Source organism: Lotus japonicus, chromosome 3, assembly GCF_012489685.1.
Source record: "Lotus japonicus ecotype B-129 chromosome 3, LjGifu_v1.2".
NCBI lineage: Eukaryota > Viridiplantae > Streptophyta > Magnoliopsida > Fabales > Fabaceae > Lotus > Lotus japonicus.
The window spans coordinates 83,070,496-83,095,113 of NC_080043.1; the positions used below are offsets into that span (position 1 = coordinate 83,070,496).

Sequence of the window (24,618 nt, forward strand, 5' to 3'; positions counted from 1 at the left end):
AATTCTGCTGAGCAGGATTCCAATGTTTTGAAGTAAAAGCAATAATTTGTTCCTTGTCAAAAACCTTTTGTTTCAAAATACCACCAAAGCCAATATCAGAGGCATCAGTTTCAATAATTTTGAAAGCTTGAGGATTAGGGAGATAAAGACAAGGGAGATTCTTGACACGAAGTTTGATTTGTTTGACCACATTGGTATGAATATCGGACCAAGGTGGAGGATCCTTCTTGAGTCTATCATGAAGGGGTTTGATTATGGTACTGAGTTGAGGACAGAAGTCCGCAACATAATTGAGACAACCCAGGAATCTTTGTAGTTGGGTTTTGTCAATGATTTGATCAGGGAATTTATCCGTGAACTCGATGGCTCTATTGATAGGAATGATGGTTCCTTGGTGGATGTTGTGACCAAGAAATCTGATTTTGGTTTGGAACAAACTGACCTTTGTCTTGGATACAGCCAAGCCATTCCTTTTGATTACAGAGATGAACGTATTGAGATGTTTGAAATGTTGATCTAAAGTTTGGGAAAAGATTAGAACATCGTCAATGTAGACAATAGTGAATTTGGAATAAGGATTGAAGACTTCGTTCATAATCCTTTGGAATTCAGATGGGGCGTTCTTTAGCCCAAAAGGCATAACGTTCCACTCATACTGCCCAAAAGGAACAGTAAAAGCAGTTTTATACCTATCCTTCTCTTGCAATTGGATTTGCCAGAATCCAGATTTCATGTCGAATTTTGAAAAGACCTTAGCATCATGCAGTCTGGCTAAGAGATCTTTCTTGTTGGGGATAGGATATCTAATCCAACAAAGGGCTTGATTGAGAGGTTTGTAGTTAATAACCAGCCTAGGGGTTCCCCGTTCTATCTCAGCTTGTTTGTTGACATAGAAGGCTGCACAGGACCAAGGGCTCTTACTCTTGCGAATAAGTTTCTTTTCAAGGAGATCATTGATTTCCTTTTGGCAGAAATGAAGAAGTTCTTCATTCATTTGAATAGGCCTAGCCTTAGTTGGAATCTGTTTGTCTGAAAAATCTTTTTCATAAGGAAGTTCCACCATATGGCTCTTCCTTTCCCAAAAAGCGTTGGGTAGATCAGAACAGATGCTGGATTGAATATTTTCCAAAATATTCTCAATCCTTGATTTAACAGAAGGTTGTTGCAATTGATCCTCAATGGTTCTGTAAGAGATTTCTTCCCTGAGGAAGTTGATCTGCTTCTCCTTGTAGGATATGACGTTCACAGTCTTATCTATGGGAGGTTCAGAGAATTTGAACAAGATAGGCTGTCCAAGATGCTGAACAGTGATGCCGTTTTCGTCAGTATTATAGGGGAAGAGCTTCTTAATGAAAGGGGTCCCTATAATGATTTTTTGACTCAAATTTCTGACTAACAGAAATGGAGTTCCGATTTCAAGACTACCATTTTTGATGATAGCTGAGGGGATTTTATACTTGATCTTTAGTCTAGATCCTTCAGCAGCGCTGAGCTTCTCAGTAGTTTTCTCAAAATATCTGGTGGGAATGAGTCCCTCCGAGATACAACTGGAATCTGCCCCTGTGTCAAAGAGGGCAGGGATTTCGAGAATAAAATCTCCTATGAGGATTTTGACATGGATGAAGAATTTCTGAATGGTGACCTGGTTAATATTTTCCAGAAAGTCTTCGCAATTGTTGTTAGGAGCAGGATTGGAATCAGGTACAGAAGAATCATCTTCCTCATAATTTCTAGTCAGTTTTTCCAAGATAAGCTGCTGACTATTTTGGATTTGTTTGAGACTTTTAACCTCAGTCTTGAGGGAATTGACTTCAGATTGAAGGTCTTGAATAGTGACGGGTTTGACCGTAGATTTCTCAAGACGCTTGAAAGTATCTCTAAGATTGAATTTATTGGTGGTTATAGGACTTTTGGGAGGCCTATCTTCAAGAGTAGATCTGAGGCGTTCCAAATAGATTTTCTTTTCCTCAGGATCAGGGATAGAATTAATGGCCCTGAAGAGAAGATCTTGTTCATTGGTCAAAGTGTTGATGGACAAGGTATTGACGGAAGATGATGATTGAGAATCATCATTCTGAATTTGATTTAGGTCTTCAGAGACCTCAGAATCCGAAGGATTAGATTCTTCTTCATCAGAAGTTTGAATGAGGAGATTGTTGATCTTGTCCTCGATCTCAGGTTCAAGATGAAGCTCAGAGATTCTCCTTTTGAGTCTGCAATACCTGCTAATATGGCCCGGCTTGCCGCAGTTGTAGCAGGTAACATCTTTTCCTTGAGAGGGTCTAGTCTCAGAAGGGTTCTTTGGAATTTGCGAAAATTGGGGTTTTGATCTAGGCTTGGGTTTCCTATGATCATTCCTGCTAGATCTCTTTCTCCATTGTTGTTTGGGAGGAGGATCTTGCTTTCTGGGTTTAGGTTTCTTGGGACAACCTTGAATTCCGAATTGTTCGCAGAAAGTACCCAAATCCCTGCGATTCTGAGACTTCTCCTTAGTGAGTTGCTGTTGGATTTTGTCATCCTGACAGATTTTGAGAGCAACTCTTTGAATGATAGCTATGAGCTGTCCATAACTAAGGGTGTGATGTGGGATTTCTCCCCCCGGATTTTGGCTTCTAAGTTTCTCACGAACTTTGTCGCCAAAAGATTTAGGAAGACCGGCCAGGAATTTCTCTTTCCAGAAGGCTTGTTGGCTGTCTTCACGGGTGTAAACCCTGGTTAGGAATGTATCCTTATACCATCTGAAATCACCCAAAGATTTGCACTTAAGATTGGACAAAAGATCACCAGATCTGTCCTTGATGAGGGAAGGATCTCCAACAAAATGTTGGGCTATGGTAAAGATTAAGGAGTTGACAGCATCAGAGATGAATTTGCCATCTTCCATGATAGGATTGCCTTCTTCATCAGTCTTGACAGCGGTCAAGATCTGATCCTTCTCGTCTTGAGTGAGATAATTATCCCACCAACCTTTGAGCTGGCCACAGAAACCAGCAACCAAGACTTCAACGATAAGAGATTCAGGACAATTGTTGGCGGTAACATAGGCAGTGGCTACCATAGTCATATTTTGGAGGATTTTGGTGATGCCATACTCGTTTTCACCATCAATATTCCATTCATAGACATTGATATAACCAGCAATCACTACTGAATTCGTCATCGACAAAGGAAGTATCAAGGCAGATTTCTACTCTGACCGATGGACTCAGCAAAGAAAATGGTTCTTTGCAAAGTATCAGGGTGAAAAGAGAAAGAAGATCCAAGAAAAATTCTATGGGTTCCTTGAGAAAACCCAGCAAAACATCTTCTTTTTTGAATGGTTTCAAGATTATGGCAACAAGAATTGGAAATCTTACCCTTCCAAATTGACATGGTTAAATGGCAGCATAAGGATGGAAAAGAAACCATTTCTAACCTGCCACCTAAAACTCCTTTCCTTCTTAAAGGAGCTCAATCTACACCTGTCCTAGCTTCTCCCTTCAAGACTAGGAAAGAAGAAGGTGATGTCACCGGTAAAGACATCAAAGACCTCATGGAACAATCCAATTATACCAATAAGTATCTTCCAATTCTTGGAGAATCCCAAGTGCAGGATTCCTCTTCCAGGAAAGGAAAAGAAAAGGTCAAGATTGAACCTTCCTCTTCTAATCTTGATATCCCTAAAGGATGTCAACTTGAAAAACCTCTTTTCAAACCTTTTCAAATCAGTAGCCGTTCCAGACACTCGGCTCAAACTCTTCGAGCAAAAAAGGAATCTGACAATGAGCTCCTTCAAAAGGTGGTAGAGCAACTTCAGCTTCTCAAACAAGTTATTCCTGAGACTCCGGAACCTCCTGAGACTCCGGAACCTACTCCGGAAGCAGTTTCTAATCCCACTATTACTGCTCCTCCTCCTCCAAAAACTCGTACTTCTACTCGTAATACCTCTACTTCTTTAAATAATATTGAAGATGGTAAGGTTGAGTCTGATTCTGATATTCAATCTATGAAGTCTGACGTTCAATCTATCAAAAGTATTCCGGTCAATACTGTCATTCACAATTCTAAGAATCAGTGGAGAAAAGAAACCAAGCTCTACTATCCTAGAGCTACTGCTCCTGATCTTCTTTTAGAAGAATCTTCAAACTTCAAAAGCTTCAGTGCCAACAATGTCTATGAATGGAATATTGATGGTGAAAACGAGTATGGTATCAGAGCCTGATGGGGAAGTAGGAACATGCTAAATATGTTAGATATAAGTTGTTTCTCTGTTCTGTTCTTATATAATTAAGCACTATGGTCGGGATCTGGACTGGTAGTACACTTTTGAACTAAACTAAAATGAAAGCTCTTTTGAACATCTTCTAGGATTATTACTATTCAGACTTATGATCATCTCTGCAGCGGAGGCGTTGAAGGCAGTAAGTCCCTGTGTGGCAGTAAGTCTATATTGGCCATACTACAGACATGTTATTAAGTTCTGAATATTTTTAATGTCCTTGTTTAGTTTCTTTTTGTGGTGGCTTAAGTCTGATCCAGATCTATACTGCTCAACTATTAAGAACAACGCAGAACCTAACTTATATTTCTAATTTATTTATCTGTTTCTATAGAACCAGGTGATGGCGATGATACTTATGGGTGAGGAAGATCTATCTTTCTTGATGCTTCGCTCTTTCTCTTCTAAGCTTTCTTTCAGATCTTCCCAACCCTCTTCTTCTTCTATCGATCATCCTCATCAATCCAATCAATTATCCAAATCTGTCTTCAAAGAAGAAATTCATTTTGAAGATATCAATCAAGATCATGACAACTGGGAAATTCCAAAAATTTCTCATGCTGAGATCTACAAACCAAACGGATCCTTTTTCAAACGATCAGATTTCATTATCAAAACCGTTGAGCAAACCTACAAGCTCAGATCTGATGATGAAGAAATCCATCTGCTTTCTGAGAAAAGCATCAAAGAACATATCAGCAAGAACTTCAACTATCTTCATATAGGTAGTGTTCAAGTTGGTCTTAAACCCCTAACCAGGAAATCTCTTGACATCGCTGTACTCCTTTGTCTTAGGGATGTTAGACATAATCAATTCCATGACTCCCTCTTAGGAACGGTTGAAACCAGCCTGAGTAATGGACCAATCTTTTTCAATTGCTTCCCAGATCTAACTGTTAGTCTGGAAGATAAAAACATCCTTGATGTCCTCTTCCTAAATATCAAGCTTCACGGCCTTGATATGAAAGAAGATTCCATTCCAATCTCTTTGATCTACAGGGTTCAATACAAGGTAATGAACTCTATCAAATCTTATTTCTTGCGAACCAATTGTGAGAAATCTGGAGAAACTACCCTCTTCCTCACAGATTATGATAAGGCCAATGTTATTGTGCCCAAAACCATCCAATGGAGTGATATCACCCTTCCAGAAAAATGGTCTTTGGAAAAGGCTACTCCAGCCCAACCTGCTGAAACTCCTGAGTTTCGTGAAATCATCCAACACCAATCTGGCCAAGTAGATCTCATCTTTGATAGGAGAAATTCCTTCTCTATCCCTAGATCTATTAGGACGTCCTCAAATGATTTCCAATCCGCCATGTCTAGAAGATCTTTTTCTATGACTAGAAGGAACCAGCCTGAGTCTAGTGCTCGACCTTCCCTCTCTCATGACGGATCTACTATCCATTTAGCTGGATATGTCAATACCACTCCTGTCAAGACTACCTATGACAAGAGTAATGAAGATCATCAATCCACCTTATCTCCAACGTATTCTTCTCTAGAAACCCCTGGAGAGACTTCTGATTTCATTGGAGCAATTACTTCCGAATTTGTCATTGACAAAGAAGGTATCCGAGCAGACTTTTACTCTGACCAATGGACTCAGCAAAGAAAATGGTTCTTTGCAAAGTATCAGGGTGAAAAGAGAAAGAAGATCCAAGAAAAATTCTATGGGTTCCTTGAGAAAACCCAGCAAAACATCTTCTTTTTTGAATGGTTTCAAGATTATGCCAACAAGAATTGGAAATCTTACCCCTTCCAAATTGACATGGTTAAATGGCAGCATAAGGATGGAAAAGAAACCCTTTCTAACCTGCCACCTAAAACTCCTTTCCTTCTTAAAGGAGCTCAATCTACACCTGTCCTAGCTTCTCCCTTCAAGACTAGGAAAGAAGAAGGTGATGTCACTGGTAAAGACATCAAAGACCTCATGGAACAATCCAATTATACCAATAAGTATCTTCAAATCCTTGGAGAATCCCAAGTGCAGGATTCCTCTTCCAGGAAAGGAAAAGAAAAGGTCAAGATTGAACCTTCCTCTTCCAATCTTGATATCCCTAAAGGATGTCAACTTGAAAAACCTCTTTTCAAACCTTTTCAAATCAGTAGCCGTTCCAGACACTCGGCTCAAACTCTTCGAGCAAAAAAGGAATCTGACAATGAGCTCCTCCAAAAGGTGGTAGAGCAACTTCAGCTTCTTAAACAAGTTATTCCTGAGACTCCGGAACCTCCTGAGACTCCGGAACCTACTCCGGAAGCAGTTTCTAATCCCAATATTACTGCTCCTCCAAAAACTCGTACTTCTACTCGTAATACCTCTACTTCTTTAAATAATATTGAAGATGGTAAGGTTGAGTCTGATTCTGATATTCAATCTATGAAGTCTGACGTTCAATCTATCAAAAGTATTCCGGTCAATACTGTCATTCACAATTCTAAGAATCAGTGGAGAAAAGAAACCAAGCTCTACTATCCTAGAGCTACTGCTCCTGATCTTCTTTTAGAAGAATCTTCAAACTTCAAAAGCTTCAGTGCCAACAATGTCTATGAATGGAATATTGATGGTGAAAACGAGTATGGCATCACCAAAATCCTCCAAAATATGACTATGGTAGCCACTGCCTATGTTACCGCCAACAATTGTCCTGAATCTCTTATCGTTGAAGTCTTGGTTGCTGGTTTCTGTGGCCAGCTCAAAGGTTGGTGGGATAATTATCTCACTCAAGACGAGAAGGATCAGATCTTGACCGCTGTCAAGACTGATGAAGAAGGCAATCCTATCATGGAAGATGGCAAATTCATCTCTGATGCTGTCAACTCCTTAATCTTTACCATAGCCCAACATTTTGTTAGAGATCCTTCCCTCATCAAGGACAGATCTGGTGATCTTTTGTCCAATCTTAAGTGCAAATCTTTGGGTGATTTCAGATGGTATAAGGATACCTTCCTAACCAGGGTTTACACCCGTGAAGACAGCCAACAAGCCTTCTGGAAAGAGAAATTCCTGGCCGGTCTTCCTAAATCTTTTGGCGACAAAGTTTGTGAGAAACTTAGAAGCCAAAATCCGGGGGGAGAAATCCCATATCACACCCTTAGTTATGGACAGCTCATAGCTATCATTCAAAGAGTTGCTCTCAAAATCTGTCAGGATGACAAAATCCAACAGCAACTCACTAAGGAGAAGTCTCAGAATCGTAGGGATTTGGGTACTTTCTGCGAACAATTCGGAATTCAAGGTTGTCCCAAGAAACCTAAACCCAGAAAGCAAGATCCTCCTCCCAAACAACAATGGAGAAAGAGATCTAGCAGGAATGATCATAGGAAACCCAAGCCTAGATCAAAACCCCAATTTTCGCAAATTCCAAAGAACCCTTCTGAGACTAGACCCTCTCAAGGAAAAGATGTTACCTGCTACAACTGCGGCAAGCCGGGCCATATTAGCAGGTATTGCAGACTCAAAAGGAGAATCTCTGAGCTTCATCTTGAACCTGAGATCGAGGACAAGATCAACAATCTCCTCATTCAAACTTCTGATGAAGAAGAATCTAATCCTTCGGATTCTGAGGTCTCTGAAGACCTAAATCAAATTCAGAATGATGATTCTCAATCATCATCTTCCGTCAATACCTTGTCCATCAACACTTTGACCAATGAACAAGATCTTCTCTTCAGGGCCATTAATTCTATCCCTGATCCTGAGGAAAAGAAAATCTATTTGGAACGCCTCAGATCTACTCTTGAAGATAGGCCTCCCAAAAGTCCTATAACCACCAATAAATTCAATCTTAGAGATACTTTCAGATTGGTCCATTCTCCATATATATATATATATATATATATAATTCTTACAGTGTTATTATAATTATAATTATTTTATAATAATATTGTTATCATGAATTTATGCTTCAAAACTCAAACAACACCAATGACAAAAAGAATTGCATAAATGAGATTTATTTTGATGCACGAAAATATTAATACAAATAACAACATCAACATTGCATCGGTGTATATATATATATATATATTTCTGTAATACAACATTGAAGTGATTCATCTACACGTATACACTTATGCAGTAAAGATAACCATTAAAATGAGTTAAATTTGGAATCGATCTTGAGCTGATTGCTGGTATGTAAATTGTCAGTAATGTTCTGTGCTGGTGGGTTTATTGATGAATGTTCTATCTGGTTTTTGTGTTGTTGTGTCTGTGCCGTTGTGTTGGAGAATGTTTTTATCATCCAGTGTCGTTGCCTACTATTTAACTTTGAAGTGTTCTGCTGGTATCCGGAAGAAAGTTTATTAATGAAGATGTCCCGCGAATTCACGTTGTCACTATTTGCTAAATGCTCTTATATATGATTATAAATAACAACAAAAAAATGATTAGATTTTGTCTTACCTAAATTCCAATCAGAACCATATTTAAAACGTAATTTTAATCTTTTTTAAGCAATATAACAATTGAGTATAATGAGGTTTGGTGACTTCTTTGTTCGTCAATGAATGGACTGTTAAGTTATCAACAATATTAATTACGTTTGTCAAAGTAATCATGTTCGATATTAAAATGTTGTACCCTACGTGCAACGCACGGGTATAATCCTAGTTAATTAAATAGTAGACTTTGAGCGGGTTCTTACATCTACCAACGAAAGTTACATTGAAATTTCAAGTTAGTGTAATATACATATATAGTGTCTACACACACATATATATATATAGTATAAATTAAACAAAAGATAGATAAAGATTCATTATCATGACCATCCCGCTATCCACTATCCCGCTATCTCATTTTTTACTAGATCTGGGCGACCACATAGGTTAGTTCAGTTCGGCTCATTGGGTCCAAACATGGGCCCACTGGTTTTTTTTTAAGTGATCAAATTCCAAGCATAAAAGCACAATGAAATAGTGTCATTTTCAATACAAATCAGAACCAAAGATAGACGGCAAAATTCTGTCATTCTTAAATACAGATCAGAATCAAAAATTGAGTAACTCTTATTATTGCAGAGTGCAGACACATTGAACATAATTTTTTTTTTTGAAAGGAATAAAACACTTAAAACCAATGGTGGATTTTCAAGAAAAAAACCTTAGAGGGGCCAAAATAAATTTTAAGTATAAATATTAAAAATATTATATCAACCAAAAATATTTCATGACGTACAAGATTAAATTAGTCAATTAACATGTGTTTCAACTTAAAATACCAAAAATAAAGTCACACAAAAGCCAGTTCATCACAATAAAATGAAATTACTGAACTTTTTTTGCGTAGAATAGCTGAAATAAATTAAGCCCAAGATAAGTTGTACTTGTACAACTAATGTAATGAAACATAGACCCAATCAAGCGCTCCAGTGTGCGTAATAGATATATCACAGGTAGAGAAGACCTTGTTTGTTTGTTTTCTTTCATTCTTTCTTTGCAGTCTGCACTCACGGTGGCCTATGTCTACTTCTTCTTCCCGAGTGTATCCCAAACAGTACGATGTTTTTATTAGCTTTAGGGGTGAGGACACCCGAGCTAACTTCACTAGCCATCTCTATTCTGCTCTGAGCAACAAGAATATCAAAACCTACATAGACTATCAGCTTAAAAGAGGAGATGATGTCGGGTCAGAACTTGAAAAAGCAATCAAGAACTCGTTGATGTCGGTTGTGGTGTTCTCGAAAAGATACGCAACTTCAAAGTGGTGCTTGCAAGAACTTGTCAAAATAATGGAGTGCAGAAGAAACGAGGGACAGATTGTTATACCAGTGTTCTACAAGACAGATCCAACAGACGTGCGCCATCAGACAGGGAGTTATCAGAAACCATTTGAAGACTATGATCGAGCTGCAGCTGCCAGTAAAAAAAAAGACCACCAAGACAAAGTGGATAGTTGGAGATCTGCTCTCACTCAAGCAGCCAATATATCTGGATGGGATTCGAGTACCCAGAGGTAATTAATTACGTACTTCCATTCCTTTTTTTTTTTTTCCTTTCCAATCGCTTTGGTTCATTTAGTTTAGACGGATTGATATTTTCATGTCAGAATCTGAGCATAGTCGTATGGATTTTCATTAAAAAATAAATTTAAGAGTCTTAAGTTGTTACATCTAATCATAAATTTATTTGTAGAAAATAAAGATGTAAGAGAAAACTAAATAATGATTGGAAGGAGAAACTTTACACTCCCATTTGTTTTTTTCCAATCAAAGAGTATACATTCACACACTAGTTGGTACCCGTTAATTCTTCAATCTATGTTCTTTCTCTCCTTTTCTGCTAGTTCCCAGAGTCAACCCAACAAAGTTGACTTTGCTAATGACAATAGAAACAAGAATGTTTTGTTCACAATGCATTTTCATCTCCATCTTACTTAAATAAGATGAGTAATAAAAAAACGAGTGATATGATACATGATGAAATATGAAATGCAGAAAGTAAAAAGATATAAGAAGAAAATTGTGTGAAAATAAGATGAAAGAGAAAATGACGTGAAATGATCAAATCATTACTCCAATAAAAAGTTGAAATTTAATTGTAGATACGGAGCAATCCTCGCCCCGAGGATATAACAAGAACTACTTTCATTCATAAATCTCAATTTTGCATGTTTTTTTTCTTTTGACACTCTCTAAGTCTCTAATGAGTTAAATAAAATGAAAAGAAAAAAAGATAAGGAGAAAAAGAGAACTAGTTGAGTTTATTAAAAATGAAATAAATTAAAATATTTGGTACATTGGAAAACTAATAATAATAATAATAACAATAATAATAATAATAATCTATGAATTATTTGTAAAGATTTATATGTGAAAATTCAACAATAACTATCCATCACACTCATTTTTAGTAGTCTCAATTTTCCTATCATTATCCCTTCTTTATTTTTTTCTCTATAAAAATACAAAATAACTTAAAAATCACCTGATTTTTATTTTAAATTCTTACAATTTATATTTTTCCTCTTATATTCTTTCTCCTCATTTTCATCTTTGGCTCAAACAAAGTATAAAGCACCAAACTTGCAACAACTCATTACAAGGGTTAATGTTCAAATTGGTCCATGTGTTTCTAGTGACTTTTGATTTTAGTCCCTCATCGGAAAAAACTAGCCGATATCTCCCTGTAGTTGCAAGAATTTTGGTTTTAGTCCTCACCGGAGGGCGGAGCTCCGGCGAGAGTGTTGAGTGGCGGGCCATAGATGACATGGCATTATCCACATCATTTTTATTTATTTATATTTCCACATAAATAATTAATAACTAAATTAAATAAAATTAATAATTAATTCAAAAATAAAAATCCAGAAAATGTTGGGAAAAATTAAAATCAAAATTTTCTAAACCCTGATCCCCCTTCATCTTCTCAATCAAGCCTCTCTTTCTCTGAAAAAGAGAACCAGAAGGGAATTGGGTTTGCCACCCCACCTATTGGGTTTGGCACCCCACTTTATTCAATACGAGAATTAAATTTCCGTATTCAATACGAAATTTAAAATTCCGTATTTTTTTGTATGCAATAAATGGTTGAAAATGTGCCACATATGCTCAAATACAGTACGGTTTTTTAAGTTCCGTATTATTCGTATTAAATACGGAACTTTAAATACCATATTAAATAAAGTGGGGTGCGAAACCCAATAGGTGGGGTAACAAACCTATGAGGGGAACCATAAGCATATGTAGAATGTTGAGAACTTTTTATGCGAAACCAGAATGTTCCACGAAAAAGATTCAAACTTCACTCTCTTCAACTCATTCCAAATGGTGGGCACCTTCTCCCTACTCCACCACCGCCATCACCTCCAACGCCAACGGCGACCCCGCAACACCGTCAAAGCTTCTCGTCGTTCAACCCCGTCTCCGCTCAATGAAGCACTCTGCCTCGCCAATTCACTCGAAGAACAACGTGATGGGTATTTCCACACTGATTTCTTTGATAAGCCTTTGCCCCCTCACCTCCTTGTTCAGAATCCTTCTGTCAAAGGCCATAACGGTGGTCGTGGTGGCTTGGTGCGGTGGGTCGTTCAGCGTTGAAATGAGAGCCTCGGTTGACGGAGATAAAGGTTGTGGCAATTCGCGTTTCTTACAAACTCAAAACGTGAATCGCCCCTGGATCCGCCCTCACCACCACATGTCGCGTCCGTCGTCGTCCTAAACAACCGAAGAGCCTTGATGGGGGTACGTTCCAGTTGCTCAGTTATGTGGGTTTTCTGGGTTTTGATTTGTGTGGGTTATGAATCTGGATTTTGTGGATTACATGGATCTGAGTTTTGAATCTGGGTTATGTGGCTTTTGAATCTGGGTTTTGAAAAAGATTCAATTGATTTGGGTTATGTGGATTCTATGGATTTGGCCATTGAGTTTCTAACTTGAATTTGGGTTGTTTTCTGGGTTTTCAATGTTTGGCCATTCTTGATTTTTTTCATTTTCTGGGTTTGATGATGAGTTTGAAGATGAAGATGAAGATGATTGAAGAAGGATGAAGGGGAAGAAGATGAAGATAAAAATGATTAAGACATTTGAGTTTTTGTATTTTATAACTTCAATAAATATTGTAATTTATAACTTTAGGCAGGTCTGAAGTGTAGGATGGATGGTATTATGTCATGGATGAGGAAAAAATTGATATGTTGGGTGCTGAAGAAATTTTGTTAGGCGCATATAAGATGGTCATGGTTGCTGAAATCGTGGATATGGTTCTAAGTACCTTGTTAGGCGTGGATATGGTTCTAAGTACTTTGAACAATTTTTGAATTAATTAATAATTTTATTTAATTTAGTTATTAATTATTTATGTGGAAATATAAATAAATAAAAATGATGTGGATAATGCCATGTCATCTATGGCCCGCCACTCAACACTCTTGCCGGAGCTCCGCCCTCCGGTGAGGACTAGAACCAAAATTCTTGCAACTACAGGGAGATATCGGCTAGTTTTTTCCGGGGAGGGACTAAAATCAAAAGTCACTACAAACACAGGGACCAATTTGACCATTAACCCTCATTACAACTACAAGTCTACAACCAGCCACAGCGAAGAGAGCTGAATTTGCCACCCCAACCATTAGATTTCACACCCCCAATTTTCGGATTTTTAAGTTCCGAATTATTTCGGAATCTTAGATTCCGAAATTAATTCGTGATTTGTAGTGCAAAATGCATGTAACACCCAAATTTTGAGTGAAAAAATTCTTCGGAAACCTTATTTCCGAAATATTTCGGAAACTTAATTTTCGTAAGTGGGGTGACATTTCTAATAAGTGGGGTGTCAAATCTAATGATCCACACCGAACTCTCCTCTAACAATCAAAACTCAAAACCAAACTGCTCAGATAACGAATACTAACCATTCAAGTTTACCACTGTCACCGGAATCACTTCCTCTTCCTCTTCGCCGCCGCCGGCAAGGCTGGCTGCACCCTCTCACTCAGTTCACTTCCCCCCACCTTCACCATTGACCCAGATATGACAGTGGAGCTCCTCGTCTCTGCTTCTTCCGACGCCACCGGCAAGAATGAGGAGGGCATCAACGACCACAACATCGTCCTCAAATGGGCTGAATTGAAATGCAGAACGCCGTTTCTGAAGGTCCCTCTCTCTTTGTTTGTTGGCATCGCCAATTTTGTAAAAGTTTTACTTCTTTATATATATTGGTCCAATAGGATGAGATTACATTACTCGATGGGATAATATAAACAAGCCCATACAATGAAATTGGAATACGTTTATATTCTAGTTGATTAGTCATTAGTAGACAATAGACAACAAAGGTTGAATACGTACATAATTAGATATACCTATCCGAAGCACAGATAACAATTTAATGATAATGCCTCTACATTAAGTCTGATTAATTAATTCCTTTGTTTGATAGGGATGATTCTCAAGTCTTACAGAGCGTTGTTAACGATGTAATGCAAAAGCTGCAGCTGAGGTACCCTAAAAATCTGGAAGGCCTAGTTGGAATTGAGGAACAATGTGAAGCTGTTGAATGTTTATTGGGAAAAGTTGGAAGAATTGGAGTTTGGGGCATGGGGGGAACAGGTAAGACAACCATTGCTAAAGTCTTGTTTGCCAAACACTTCCCACAATATGACAGTGCATGCTTCTTGCAAAACGTAAGAGAAGAATCAGAAAAGCACGGACTAACACATATCCGTGATAATCTTCTCTCGGAGTTGCTAAAAGAACAAGTTACAACATCCAACTTCTTTGGATCCACATTTGTTGAGAGGAGGCTTAGTAGTAGAATAGTTTTTATTGTGGTTGATGATGTGGCTAGTTCTGAGCAATTAGAATATTTGTGTGCAGAACTCGGTGAGTTGGGAGAAGGTAGCACTCTGATTGTAACAACAAGAGATAAACATTTGCTTGATGGAAGAGTTGAAGAAATATACGAGGTCAACCCCTGGGACTTTGAAAAATCGCTTGTGCTCTTCAGCTTAGCTGCCTTCAAGAAAAGGGAGCCTGAAAAGGGTTACGAGGACATCTCTCGAAGGGCAGTTGAATATGCAGGAGGCATTGCATTAGCTTTGAAAGTTTTGGGTTCTCATTTTCTTTCCAGAAGTACTAGATTCTGTGAAGCTGAATTGAATTATATGAAGAGAAGTAAGGAATCCCTTAAGAAAATTCAAGAACTGTTGCTAGTGAGCTATAATGGATTGTCAGGGCGAGAGCAGGCAATATTTCTGGACATTGCTTCCTTTCTCAAAGACGAAAATGAAGATTCCGTCATAAGGATACTAGATGCATGTGGTTTCAACGCTACTAGTGGAGTGGAAATACTTAAAGATAAAGCTCTAATAAGTATATCAAAGACCAATACTATACAAATGCACGACTTGCTACAAGACTTGGCTTTGGATATAGTTCGAAATGATGTAAGAGGCAGCCGATTGAGGGATATTGAACAAATTCGTGATGTGCTTGAAAATGATAAGGTAAGAAAAAAATATACGCCTACTTTTTACTATAAACTGTGGCAAATTTGCAACCTCAATTTACTTATTTCTTAATTGACTTTCCAGGGAATTCCTGAAGTTGAAGGAATAACTTTAGATTTGTCTCAGGAAGTAGATTTGCAACTGAGTGCTGACATATTCAACATGCCTAAATTAAGAATTTTTAGACTATATGTCCCTGCGGGTAAGCAGAAATTAGCCAATGTGCTTTACAATCCTGGATTCCTCCAAAACCATAAGCGAGGTTCTGCTGGATTGAAGTATTTTGAGTGGAACAGATACCCTTCCAAGTCTCTTCCACCAAATTTTTGTGCTAAGTTTCTTGTCGCAATTCGCATGCTGCACAGTGATATTGAAGAACTTTGGCCCGGGACGCAGGTAAAGATAAATACAATTTGCCTGTATGCTTACATTTTCAATCGACTTAACTAAAGCATCAGATGGCATTCTTTTTGCTTTTTGCAGGATCTGGTGAATCTAGAGACAATTGACCTGAGTGAATGCAAGCAGTTGGTGAAGCTCCCTGATTTGTCTAAAGCGTTAGAACTCAAATGGGTTTATCTATCCGGATGTAAAAGTTTGTGTGTGGTTCATCCATCGCTTTTATCTGTGGACACACTAGTTACTTTGATACTGGATAGGTGTGAGAAACTGAAGAGTCTTATAAGTGAAAAGCATTTAAGGTATCTGAAGGAGCTCAATGTGGATGACTGTTCAAGCCTAGAGAAATTTGCAATGTCGTCCGATTCAATTAAAAGGCTTGATTTGAGCAAGACAGGAGTTAAAAAATTGTACCCATCAATCGGTCATCTAAGCAAGCTTGAGTGGCTCAATCTAGAAAGTTTGAGACTGGAGAATCTTCCTAATGAGTTGTCGCACCTGACATCTCTAAAGGAGCTGAGGATTTCTAACTGCGGAGTAATTGATGAAGAGAATCTACATGTTCTGTGTGATGGCTTACTATCCTTAAAATTACTACATCTAAAGGACTGTTACGAGCTGTTTGAACTCCCAGACAACATCAGTGCCTTGTCATCATTGCGAGAATTAAGGCTCGATGGAAGTAGTGTGGAGAAGTTGCCTACAAGCATCAAGCTTCTTGAAAAACTGGAGATTCTCACCTTAGTGAATTGTAGGAAACTGGAGTTTCTACCTGAGCTCCCGTTGTTCATCATAGAGCTTAACGCTGTCAACTGTACTTCATTAGTGGCGGTATCTACTTTCAAGACCTTTGCAGTCCAGATGAAAGGGAAGGAGAAACACATATCATTTATGAATGCAATGAAACTAAATGAATCTACGCTCCTCCAGATTATGGAAGACGTCATGTTCACAATGAAGAGTGCTGAAATGCAAAATATATACGTAAATAAGTTCAGATTGAATGTCGACAATTTCATTCCTAATAGTGTTGTGGTTTGCTTACCAGGAAGCAGTGTCCCCTCCGGCTCAGGGCAAGGGTCGTTCGCATATCGAACCAGAGGGTCCTCAATTACCATTGAACCTCATGATGGAAGTTTGTCCAAGTGTCTAGGCACCATTTATTCTGTGGTTCTTTCTGCATCCCCTGGAATCAAGGGGCATGGTGCTAAAATCCAATGCCGAATCTACAGGAAAGATGGGGAATGCAAGACCACATGGTATGGCAAAGACATCAGTGAATTTGATTCAGATCATGTTTTCGTATGGCATGGTTCAAGTTTCGATGATGCAAAAGTTTTTGAGTTCTTTGTTACAACTGATAGCGGGGAAAACAATGACCAGATCAAAATAAAAGAGTGTGGGGTTCACCTGATGAGTTGCTCGAATTCTGAGCTTCAGAGTTTCTTATGGGAAGCACCGGAATTGGAACCGGAGGTCAAGTCGGAGTTGGGAGTGAAGCTGCAATTGCACTTGGACTTGCAGTTGGACTTGGACCCTGTGCATGAAGCTTTTATGGAATTGGCGCATGATGGAGTATAATACAGACGTGGCTACTTTGCAGAGGAGCTGGAGATGCAAATAGCTGAGTTAGAAATGAGAGAGAGAAAGGGAGAAAGAAAGAGGCGGGCAGTAGTATGTATGTAGTAGATGCGTTTGCTATTTATTTAGTGACATAATTTATTAGCTAGTGAAGACCGAGTATCTATCACTGAGATTTATAAATTTTATCACAACGTTTACAATGACACTTTTTAATTTTTATGATGACTTTTGTTCTGTCACAAATTCTGTAACTAATTGACAACTTTTTTAATAGCTTCTGACCAAATTTGTTTGTTCGTAATTTGTTTACCAGGAAGCAGTGTCCCAGAGCAAGGGTCGGTCACATATCGAACCACAAGGTCCTCAATTACCATTGAACCTCCTATCGATCCTTTGTCTCCCTGGCTAGGCACCATTTACTCTGTGGTTCTTTCTCCATCCCCTGGAATGAAGCAGCATCGTGCTAAAATCCAATGTCGAGCCAAGTTTCTGGACGAAGAATACACTACATTTTATGACAAAGACATCGAAGAATTGTATTCGGATCATGTTTTTTTATGGCATGGTTCAGGTTTCAATTATGGAAAAGTTCATTTTGAGTTCTCAGTTACAACTGATAGCCAGGAAGACGATGAACTGATCAAAATAAAAGAGTGTGGGGTTCACCTCATATGTTTCTCAGATTCTGATCTTCACAGTTTCGTACGGGAAGCACCAGACTTGGAACCGCAGTTAAAGTTGGAGTTGGGAATGAAGTATCAGTTGTTGTTGGACTTGCTGCAGGGTTATAAGAGAATTAGCACACTGCATAGAGCCGTAGATTATGGAATGCATTGGAATATGGACGTGAATTGGATAATGAACCATTGAAATTAGAGTTAAAATCACGTCGTCAAGCAGTTTTAACATTAGTTAAGACGGAAGAAGGCAATGCCAAAAGAACCCAGATACCGAATCATCATTAGTTAATGTAACATGCTATGTGTTTCTTTCTTCCTCATATTTTTTGGTCAACTCTTTCTTTCTTCTTTCAGTCCATTTGCTGGGGCTTCTGCAAACTTGCTTCAATCGAGTTGCTGGGGCTTCTGCGAACTTACTTGTGAGTCAGGAATAACATGTCATGATTCTTTCTCCCATCTAACTGAAATTAATAAAGATATACTTGAAAAATATTTTAATTTTTTCGATTTGAATCATTAGAATAAATTTTTTTTATTCATTGGACCATGGGTATCTTTCAAACGGATTTGGATTTCCTGCTCTTGATTGCACTGCAGTCATACATGTAGGGCCCGTTTGGTGACCAGGACAGGATAGGATAAGACAGGATAATAATCATATCCTGTTGTTATCTGTTGTTTGTTGCGCCAGCAGGATATGATAACACTATCCTGTCTCTTATCCTATCCTGTTAATCATGTGTAAAAGTTATCCTGAGGGGGAGCTAGGATAGAGCAGGATAGGATGCCAGTTATATATTTTCTTTCAGTATCCTAACTCCAAATTAATTTATTTTAATATTATATAATTTATAATTTATAATAATATTAATTAATAAATATAAAAATATTAATTTAACTAAAATAAAAATAAATAAAATTATTATTCATAAATAGTAAAATAGACTACTCACTTACAAATATTGATTTATTAATAATAATAGACTAATTTAATATTTTCATATCCTATTATCTAAAAATTATTTATCTACTTATATAATAATTTAAATATAAAGTATTTTTGAAATAATAATATTTTTAATTTAGTTAATTTTTATTGTTTATCACGTGTCACAACTAAGTGAAAAACATTGATTACAAATATTGATTTTTTAATAGTAATATATTAATTTTTTATTTTCATCTCCTATTATTTAAAACTACTTATCTAATAGGTTCATCTTGTGGACGATATGTTTTAAAACCCTTTCATCTTGTGGACGATATGTTTCATATGTGGGCGGTCCACACTATTTATGTATATCTCACACCAGGCTGGTGATTTATGTAGCTTTGATATATTATTCACGCAATTTGGGCTTAAGCCTCATAGAGATTTAGAACTAGGTTTGCATTTACATCTCTATAAAAAGGAGATGAGCCTCTTGCAAATGATAGGTTCATTTGAATATCAAGTATGACGGCTAGGCTCTAATGACTTTTAGACTTAATTAAGTTTTTGGTCATTAACCTTTACATCACTTTTGGTTTTAGTCCCTCGTCGAAACAAATGTGGGAGATCATCCCTAACCTTTATGGTATTGTTTGGTTTTATTAGTCCTTCTAGTCGGGGTAGTCAACGCTGGAGCTCTTTTTACCCATGTGACATGGTCACATCAAGTAATGAACAAGAGTGGATTTTATTATTTTTTAATTAAATTTTAAAACATATAAACTATATCTGAATTAAATTCCTTCATCTTAATTAAATCCATTCATCTAAAATTAAATACTAATCTTCAAATAATATTCATCCTCATCATTCTTCTTCATCCCACACAAACCTCGAATTTCAAAGTCTAAATTTCAAACCCATTATTTTTCTTTCCATTCTCTCCCCCTACTCAAACCCATTTCCCTCCTCATTTTTTCTTCTTCCTAAAACCAAGATCAACAGCTACCCGAATAGCCCATTGGAAACAAAGTGCTTCCGCCATGAGAGGAGATGATGTGTGAGTCACCGGACCACAGCCCACCATCTCGAGCTACCAAAGCAAAACCAGCACTACATGAGTTATCAAAAGCCGTATCAATGTTGATTTTGATCCTACCCGCATTTGGTGGAACCCAGCGTGAATCCCCACGCACTCGAACTGAAGCATCAGCACCATGAGACCGCACCATAGCCGGAGAGTTAAACTCAATTGAGTTTAATTATAAGGGTTAAATATCTTTATAGTCTCCGTAAAATATAGATCAATTGAATTTGGTTCCTCTAATTTTTTTTTTAGCTTTTAGTCCTTAACTTTAATGAAATGAGTGAAATTAGTCCATCGGTTCATTTTGAGGTAGTTTAAACCGTTTCTAAAACCAAGAACAAATAATTTGTCGCGATTAAAATTCATTGCTAATACACAAGAACCGCCACAAAAAGTACGACATGGACTAACTTCACTTATTTTAATAATGTTGGAAACTACAAACTATAACTTTTTTTTGAAGGAACTAAATTCAATTCACCCTTATTTTAGAGAGATTAAAAACATATTTAATTGCAACTATAACTATTTCTATTTGTAACATAGTTTAACTTATAGTTGTAATTTATATTGTTATAATAAACTTTCAAAAAGAGCAAATTACACTCAACTACCTTGAGGTTTCCTTATATAACACTAAACTCCAAACTTAATCATATATTACACTACACTCCATTTTCCTCAAGTAGATAACAATTTTTTTTAACAATATTCCCTAACAAAAAATGGGGTGGAGTGTAATATTTAAGTAAGTTTGGAGTTTAGTGTCATATAGAGAAACCTCAAGGTAGTTGAGTGTAAATAACTCTTTCAAAAATGATTTGTATAATGTGTTTGTGGCATACACTCGACACGTGTTTTTTCTGGCAATTTAAAGCATCTCAAGCCGGGTTGAAATTTTATATGCGCCAAAGTTTTTCCTACCAAGTATTTAACGTAGTTGTATTTATAGAAACTCAACTTAAAATCTCTACTTAAATTAGAACCAACAAAATTGATTCTTTCTAGTGAATAAGATAATCTTCCCGAACAAGCTTTTTATTGGGTAGGTAAGCTACTGCGAAGGCTACGAACTTAGAAAGGAAGAGCAAATTGAAGAAATGACTTTAAATCTTTGTGTAGTGACCCCAAATCAAATTGTTTAGGATTCCGACGTGAAGGAAATTTATGCGCTTGTTAGTAAACAAATAATGTTTTCGTTCAAACAGATTTGCCATAGTCAAGTCAACAAAAATATCTTAATTTTGGATGTATTTATTTGGGGACAATTTAGGATATTAAAATACATCAAATTGCTGAATTTAAAATTATTTTGTGATAGACTAATAAAAGAGCATGTACCAAAAAAACTAATAAAAGAGTGAAGTCAAGAAAGTTAGGCAGTTATTTTCCGAAGCACCAAAAAAAAAAAGAAAGTTAGGCAGCTACTGCAAGAAATATATTTAAGGATTAATTTCGCATTAATCTCGGCAGGCCAGTTGTTGAACATTACTGGTTTGTTTGTATGTGAATTTTTTTATGGATATAGTTTATATTGAGCCAACTTGGATATAGTTTTCCATTAAAAAAAAACTTGGATATAGTTTAGGGAATTGTTATTCGGACCCCTGACAACTATTTTTTACCCTATTAAATTCGTAAAATCCGAAAAGAAAACCTTAACATTTTTTTTTTCGCTCACACTTTGAATGTGCGACCTCAAGGTGCGTTTTAATCGCACTTTCAAAGTGCGTTTTGGTCGCATTTTCACAGTGCGAGCATAACGCACATATTTCTTTCTTTCTTTTTTTCCTGTTTAATTTCTGGAAGGAATTTGGGACTGACACATTTTGGTTAAGGTAATAGGACTATTCTGAGCTCAAATATGCAGTCAGAACCTCCAAATTCCTACACCTTCTAGTAGTCGCTTTACAATCAGGAGCGGTGCGATTTGGCAAATTGAACATTTTTTTGTCTCGGATGTGAAATCAACCAACTACAAAGTTGAAGAGAAAAATCAAGTGACCGTACCTTAGCACGTTCTTCGAAGGTCCTAAGATTTGTGTAATTTAGCCAAATTCCTTCATCTGGTATTTTATTTTGAATTTCAAAAAAAAATTTATTCCACCATAAATCTCCAAATATTCTATCTTGATTTACTGTTGAGTCTCATAATTTTTAAAAATCATCTGATATGAGTTATGTACAAATTTGCAGCAATTCGCCCTTTAAAAGTACGTTAATGAGTGACGCACTTTTAAAGTGCGAAGTGCGTTTATTTGCAGAAAAAAAAATTAAAAACGACGGGAACAACTCCCTACAGTTGGAAATTTTCAAAAACGACAAGATGGAGGTTGAGGTGGTGGTGGCAGCGACGATTGTGGTGGTGGCGGCGACGGTGGTTGTGGGTGGTGTTGGGTGGAAGAAAGAGGAAAGAGGTAAGGAGAGAGAAGAGAGAATGTGAGGATGAGAGATTGTAATTTTTTTATATTTTTTTCATTAAGGGTTTTTTAGTATTTTTTCCCTTTTTAATTGGTCCAAATAGTTCTTGGAGGGTCTGAATAACAATTTTCTATAATTTATATCGGGCGGGTAGCTGTTGCCATGACCAACCTATGTCGTACCCAAAGTTAACCAACACAATACTTAGGTTATCTAAATTAGTTAATTTTACCAAGTCTAATGACTAATGAGTAATGGTAATGGTGTTTAAAAGTTGAAAAAATGGTAATGGTTATTCGGGTACACTATATGAATGTACACTTTAGTAGTTGCTGACTGTACTAACAATCAACACTAGGGTTGTTATGATGAGCTGGCAATTCAGTTAGGCTAGGCGGTTATGCTTAACTATCAAACTAAAATCAATTACCATTCTGCCATCAAAACCACTCCCTTCAAGACTAAACAGTGGCCTAAGGGTTGCAGTTGATCCTAGTAAGATTCGAGATATGTTAGATTGGCCAATTCCTATGGAGGTAAAGGGACTAAGAGGGTTCATAGGTTTGACAGGATACTACAGAAGATATGTTAAGAACTACAGCAAGATAGCACAGCCCCTCAACCAATTACGCAAGAAGAATAGCTTCACTTGGGGTGAAGAAGCAACCAAGGCTTTTAACAGGTTGAAGGAAGTGATGTCCACTGTTCCTGTCCTTGCACCACCCAATTTTGATAAGCCTTTCATCTTAGAAACAGATGCCTCATGAAAAGGGCTAGGAGCAGTCCTTGTGCAAGAAGGGAGGTCAGTTGCTTATATGAGCAAGACTCTATCCAACCGAGCTCAAGCAAAATCTGTGTATGAAAGGGGACTAATAGTAGTAGTACTGGCTGTGCAAAAATGGAGACATTATCTCCTTGGCAGTAAGTTTGTTATACACATTGACCAGAGAAGTTTGAGATTCCTAGCAGACCAAAGATTAATGGGAGAAGAGCAACAAAAATGGATGTCCGAATTGATGGGTTATGACTTTGAAATTAAATACAAGCCTGGGGTGGAGAACAAAGCATCTGATGCTTTATCAAGAAAGCTGCAATTCTCTGCAATTTCCTCAGTTCAGTATGCTGAATGGGATGATCTAGAAGCTGAGTTATTAGAAGATGAAAGGTACAGAAAAATCATGAAAGAGATAGCCACTCATGGGAACATTCCTGCTGGTTTTCAATTAAAGAGGGAAAAACTACTATACAAGGACATAATTGTTCTTCCTAAAGGCTCAAGTAAAATACTCACCATCCTAAGGGAGTTTCATGACACAGCTATAGGAGGTCATGCTGGTATTTTCAGAACTTACAAGAGGATTTCAGCTCTCTTTTACTAGGAAGGCATGAAATTAGACATTCAGAACTTTGTGCAAAGGTGTGAAGTCTGCCAGAGGAACAAATATGAGACACTTAACCCTGCAGGATATCTCCAGCCATTGTCAATTCCTTCTTAGGGATGGCCAAACATCTCCATGGACTTCATGGGGGGCTCCCTAAAGCAATGGGTAAGGACACTATTCTGGTAGTGGTAGATAGATACAAAGTATGCACATTTCATTGCACTTTCACACCCTTATCATGCCAAGGAAGTTGCAAAAGTGTTCATCAAAGATGTAGTGAAATTACATGGGTTTCCTACTTCCATTGTGTCAGATAGAGACAAGGTTAATTTTCTTAAGCACATTTTGGTCAGAGTTGTTCAAGCTAGCTGGTACAAAATTGAAATTCAGTTCTGCCTATCACCCACAAACAGATGGGCAAACTGAGGTGGTTAATAGATGTGTTGAGACTTATCTAAGGTGTGTAACTTGATCAAAACCTAAACAGTGGCCTAAGTGGCTGAGCTGGGCGGAGTTTTGGTATAATACCAATTATCATTCTGCCATCAAAACCACTCCCTTCAAGGCTTTATATGGAAGAGAACCTCCAATGATTGTTAGAGGAAATGACTCTTTGGCATCAGTGGATGAAGTAGAAAAGCTGATTGCTGAAAGGAACATGATTCTAGATGAGTTGAAAAATAATTTAGAATGCCAGCTCATCATAACAACCCTAGTGCTGACTGTTAGTACAGTCATCAACTACTAAAGTGTACATTCATACAGTGTATCATAATAATGGTGTTTAAGATAAGTGGATTGAAAATTTTATAGAAAAATTATTTATTATTTATAAAAAATTTATTTGTCAAAAATCTGTTAAAAGTTACTCGTACGAGTGATTTAAACAACCGCAAATACTTAAAATTGATTGAATAAAGTGTTT

General features: G+C 37.3%; 1 protein-coding gene across 6 annotated transcripts; it reads left to right on the plus strand.

Moving 5' to 3' along the window:
• Nucleotides 1–9,546: 9,546 nt before the first annotated feature.
• Nucleotides 9,547–18,351, plus strand: LOC130746534 (disease resistance protein RUN1-like). Of its 6 annotated transcripts, XM_057599193.1 has the most exons (6): nt 9,547–10,217; nt 14,141–14,310; nt 14,578–15,206; nt 15,294–15,605; nt 15,693–17,286; nt 17,506–18,351. In XM_057599193.1, the coding sequence occupies exons 1-5, from the start codon at nt 9,724–9,726 to the stop codon at nt 17,187–17,189; spliced, it is 3,102 nt and encodes a 1,033-aa protein (XP_057455176.1). In that variant the 5' UTR covers nt 9,547–9,723; the 3' UTR covers nt 17,190–17,286; nt 17,506–18,351. The 6 variants fall into 6 exon arrangements, with proteins under 6 accessions (XP_057455176.1, XP_057455173.1, XP_057455175.1 ...); XM_057599190.1 differs by having other exon boundaries at nt 14,141–15,206; XM_057599192.1 differs by having other exon boundaries at nt 14,141–15,206; nt 15,693–17,282.
• Nucleotides 18,352–24,618: the final 6,267 nt, after the last annotated feature.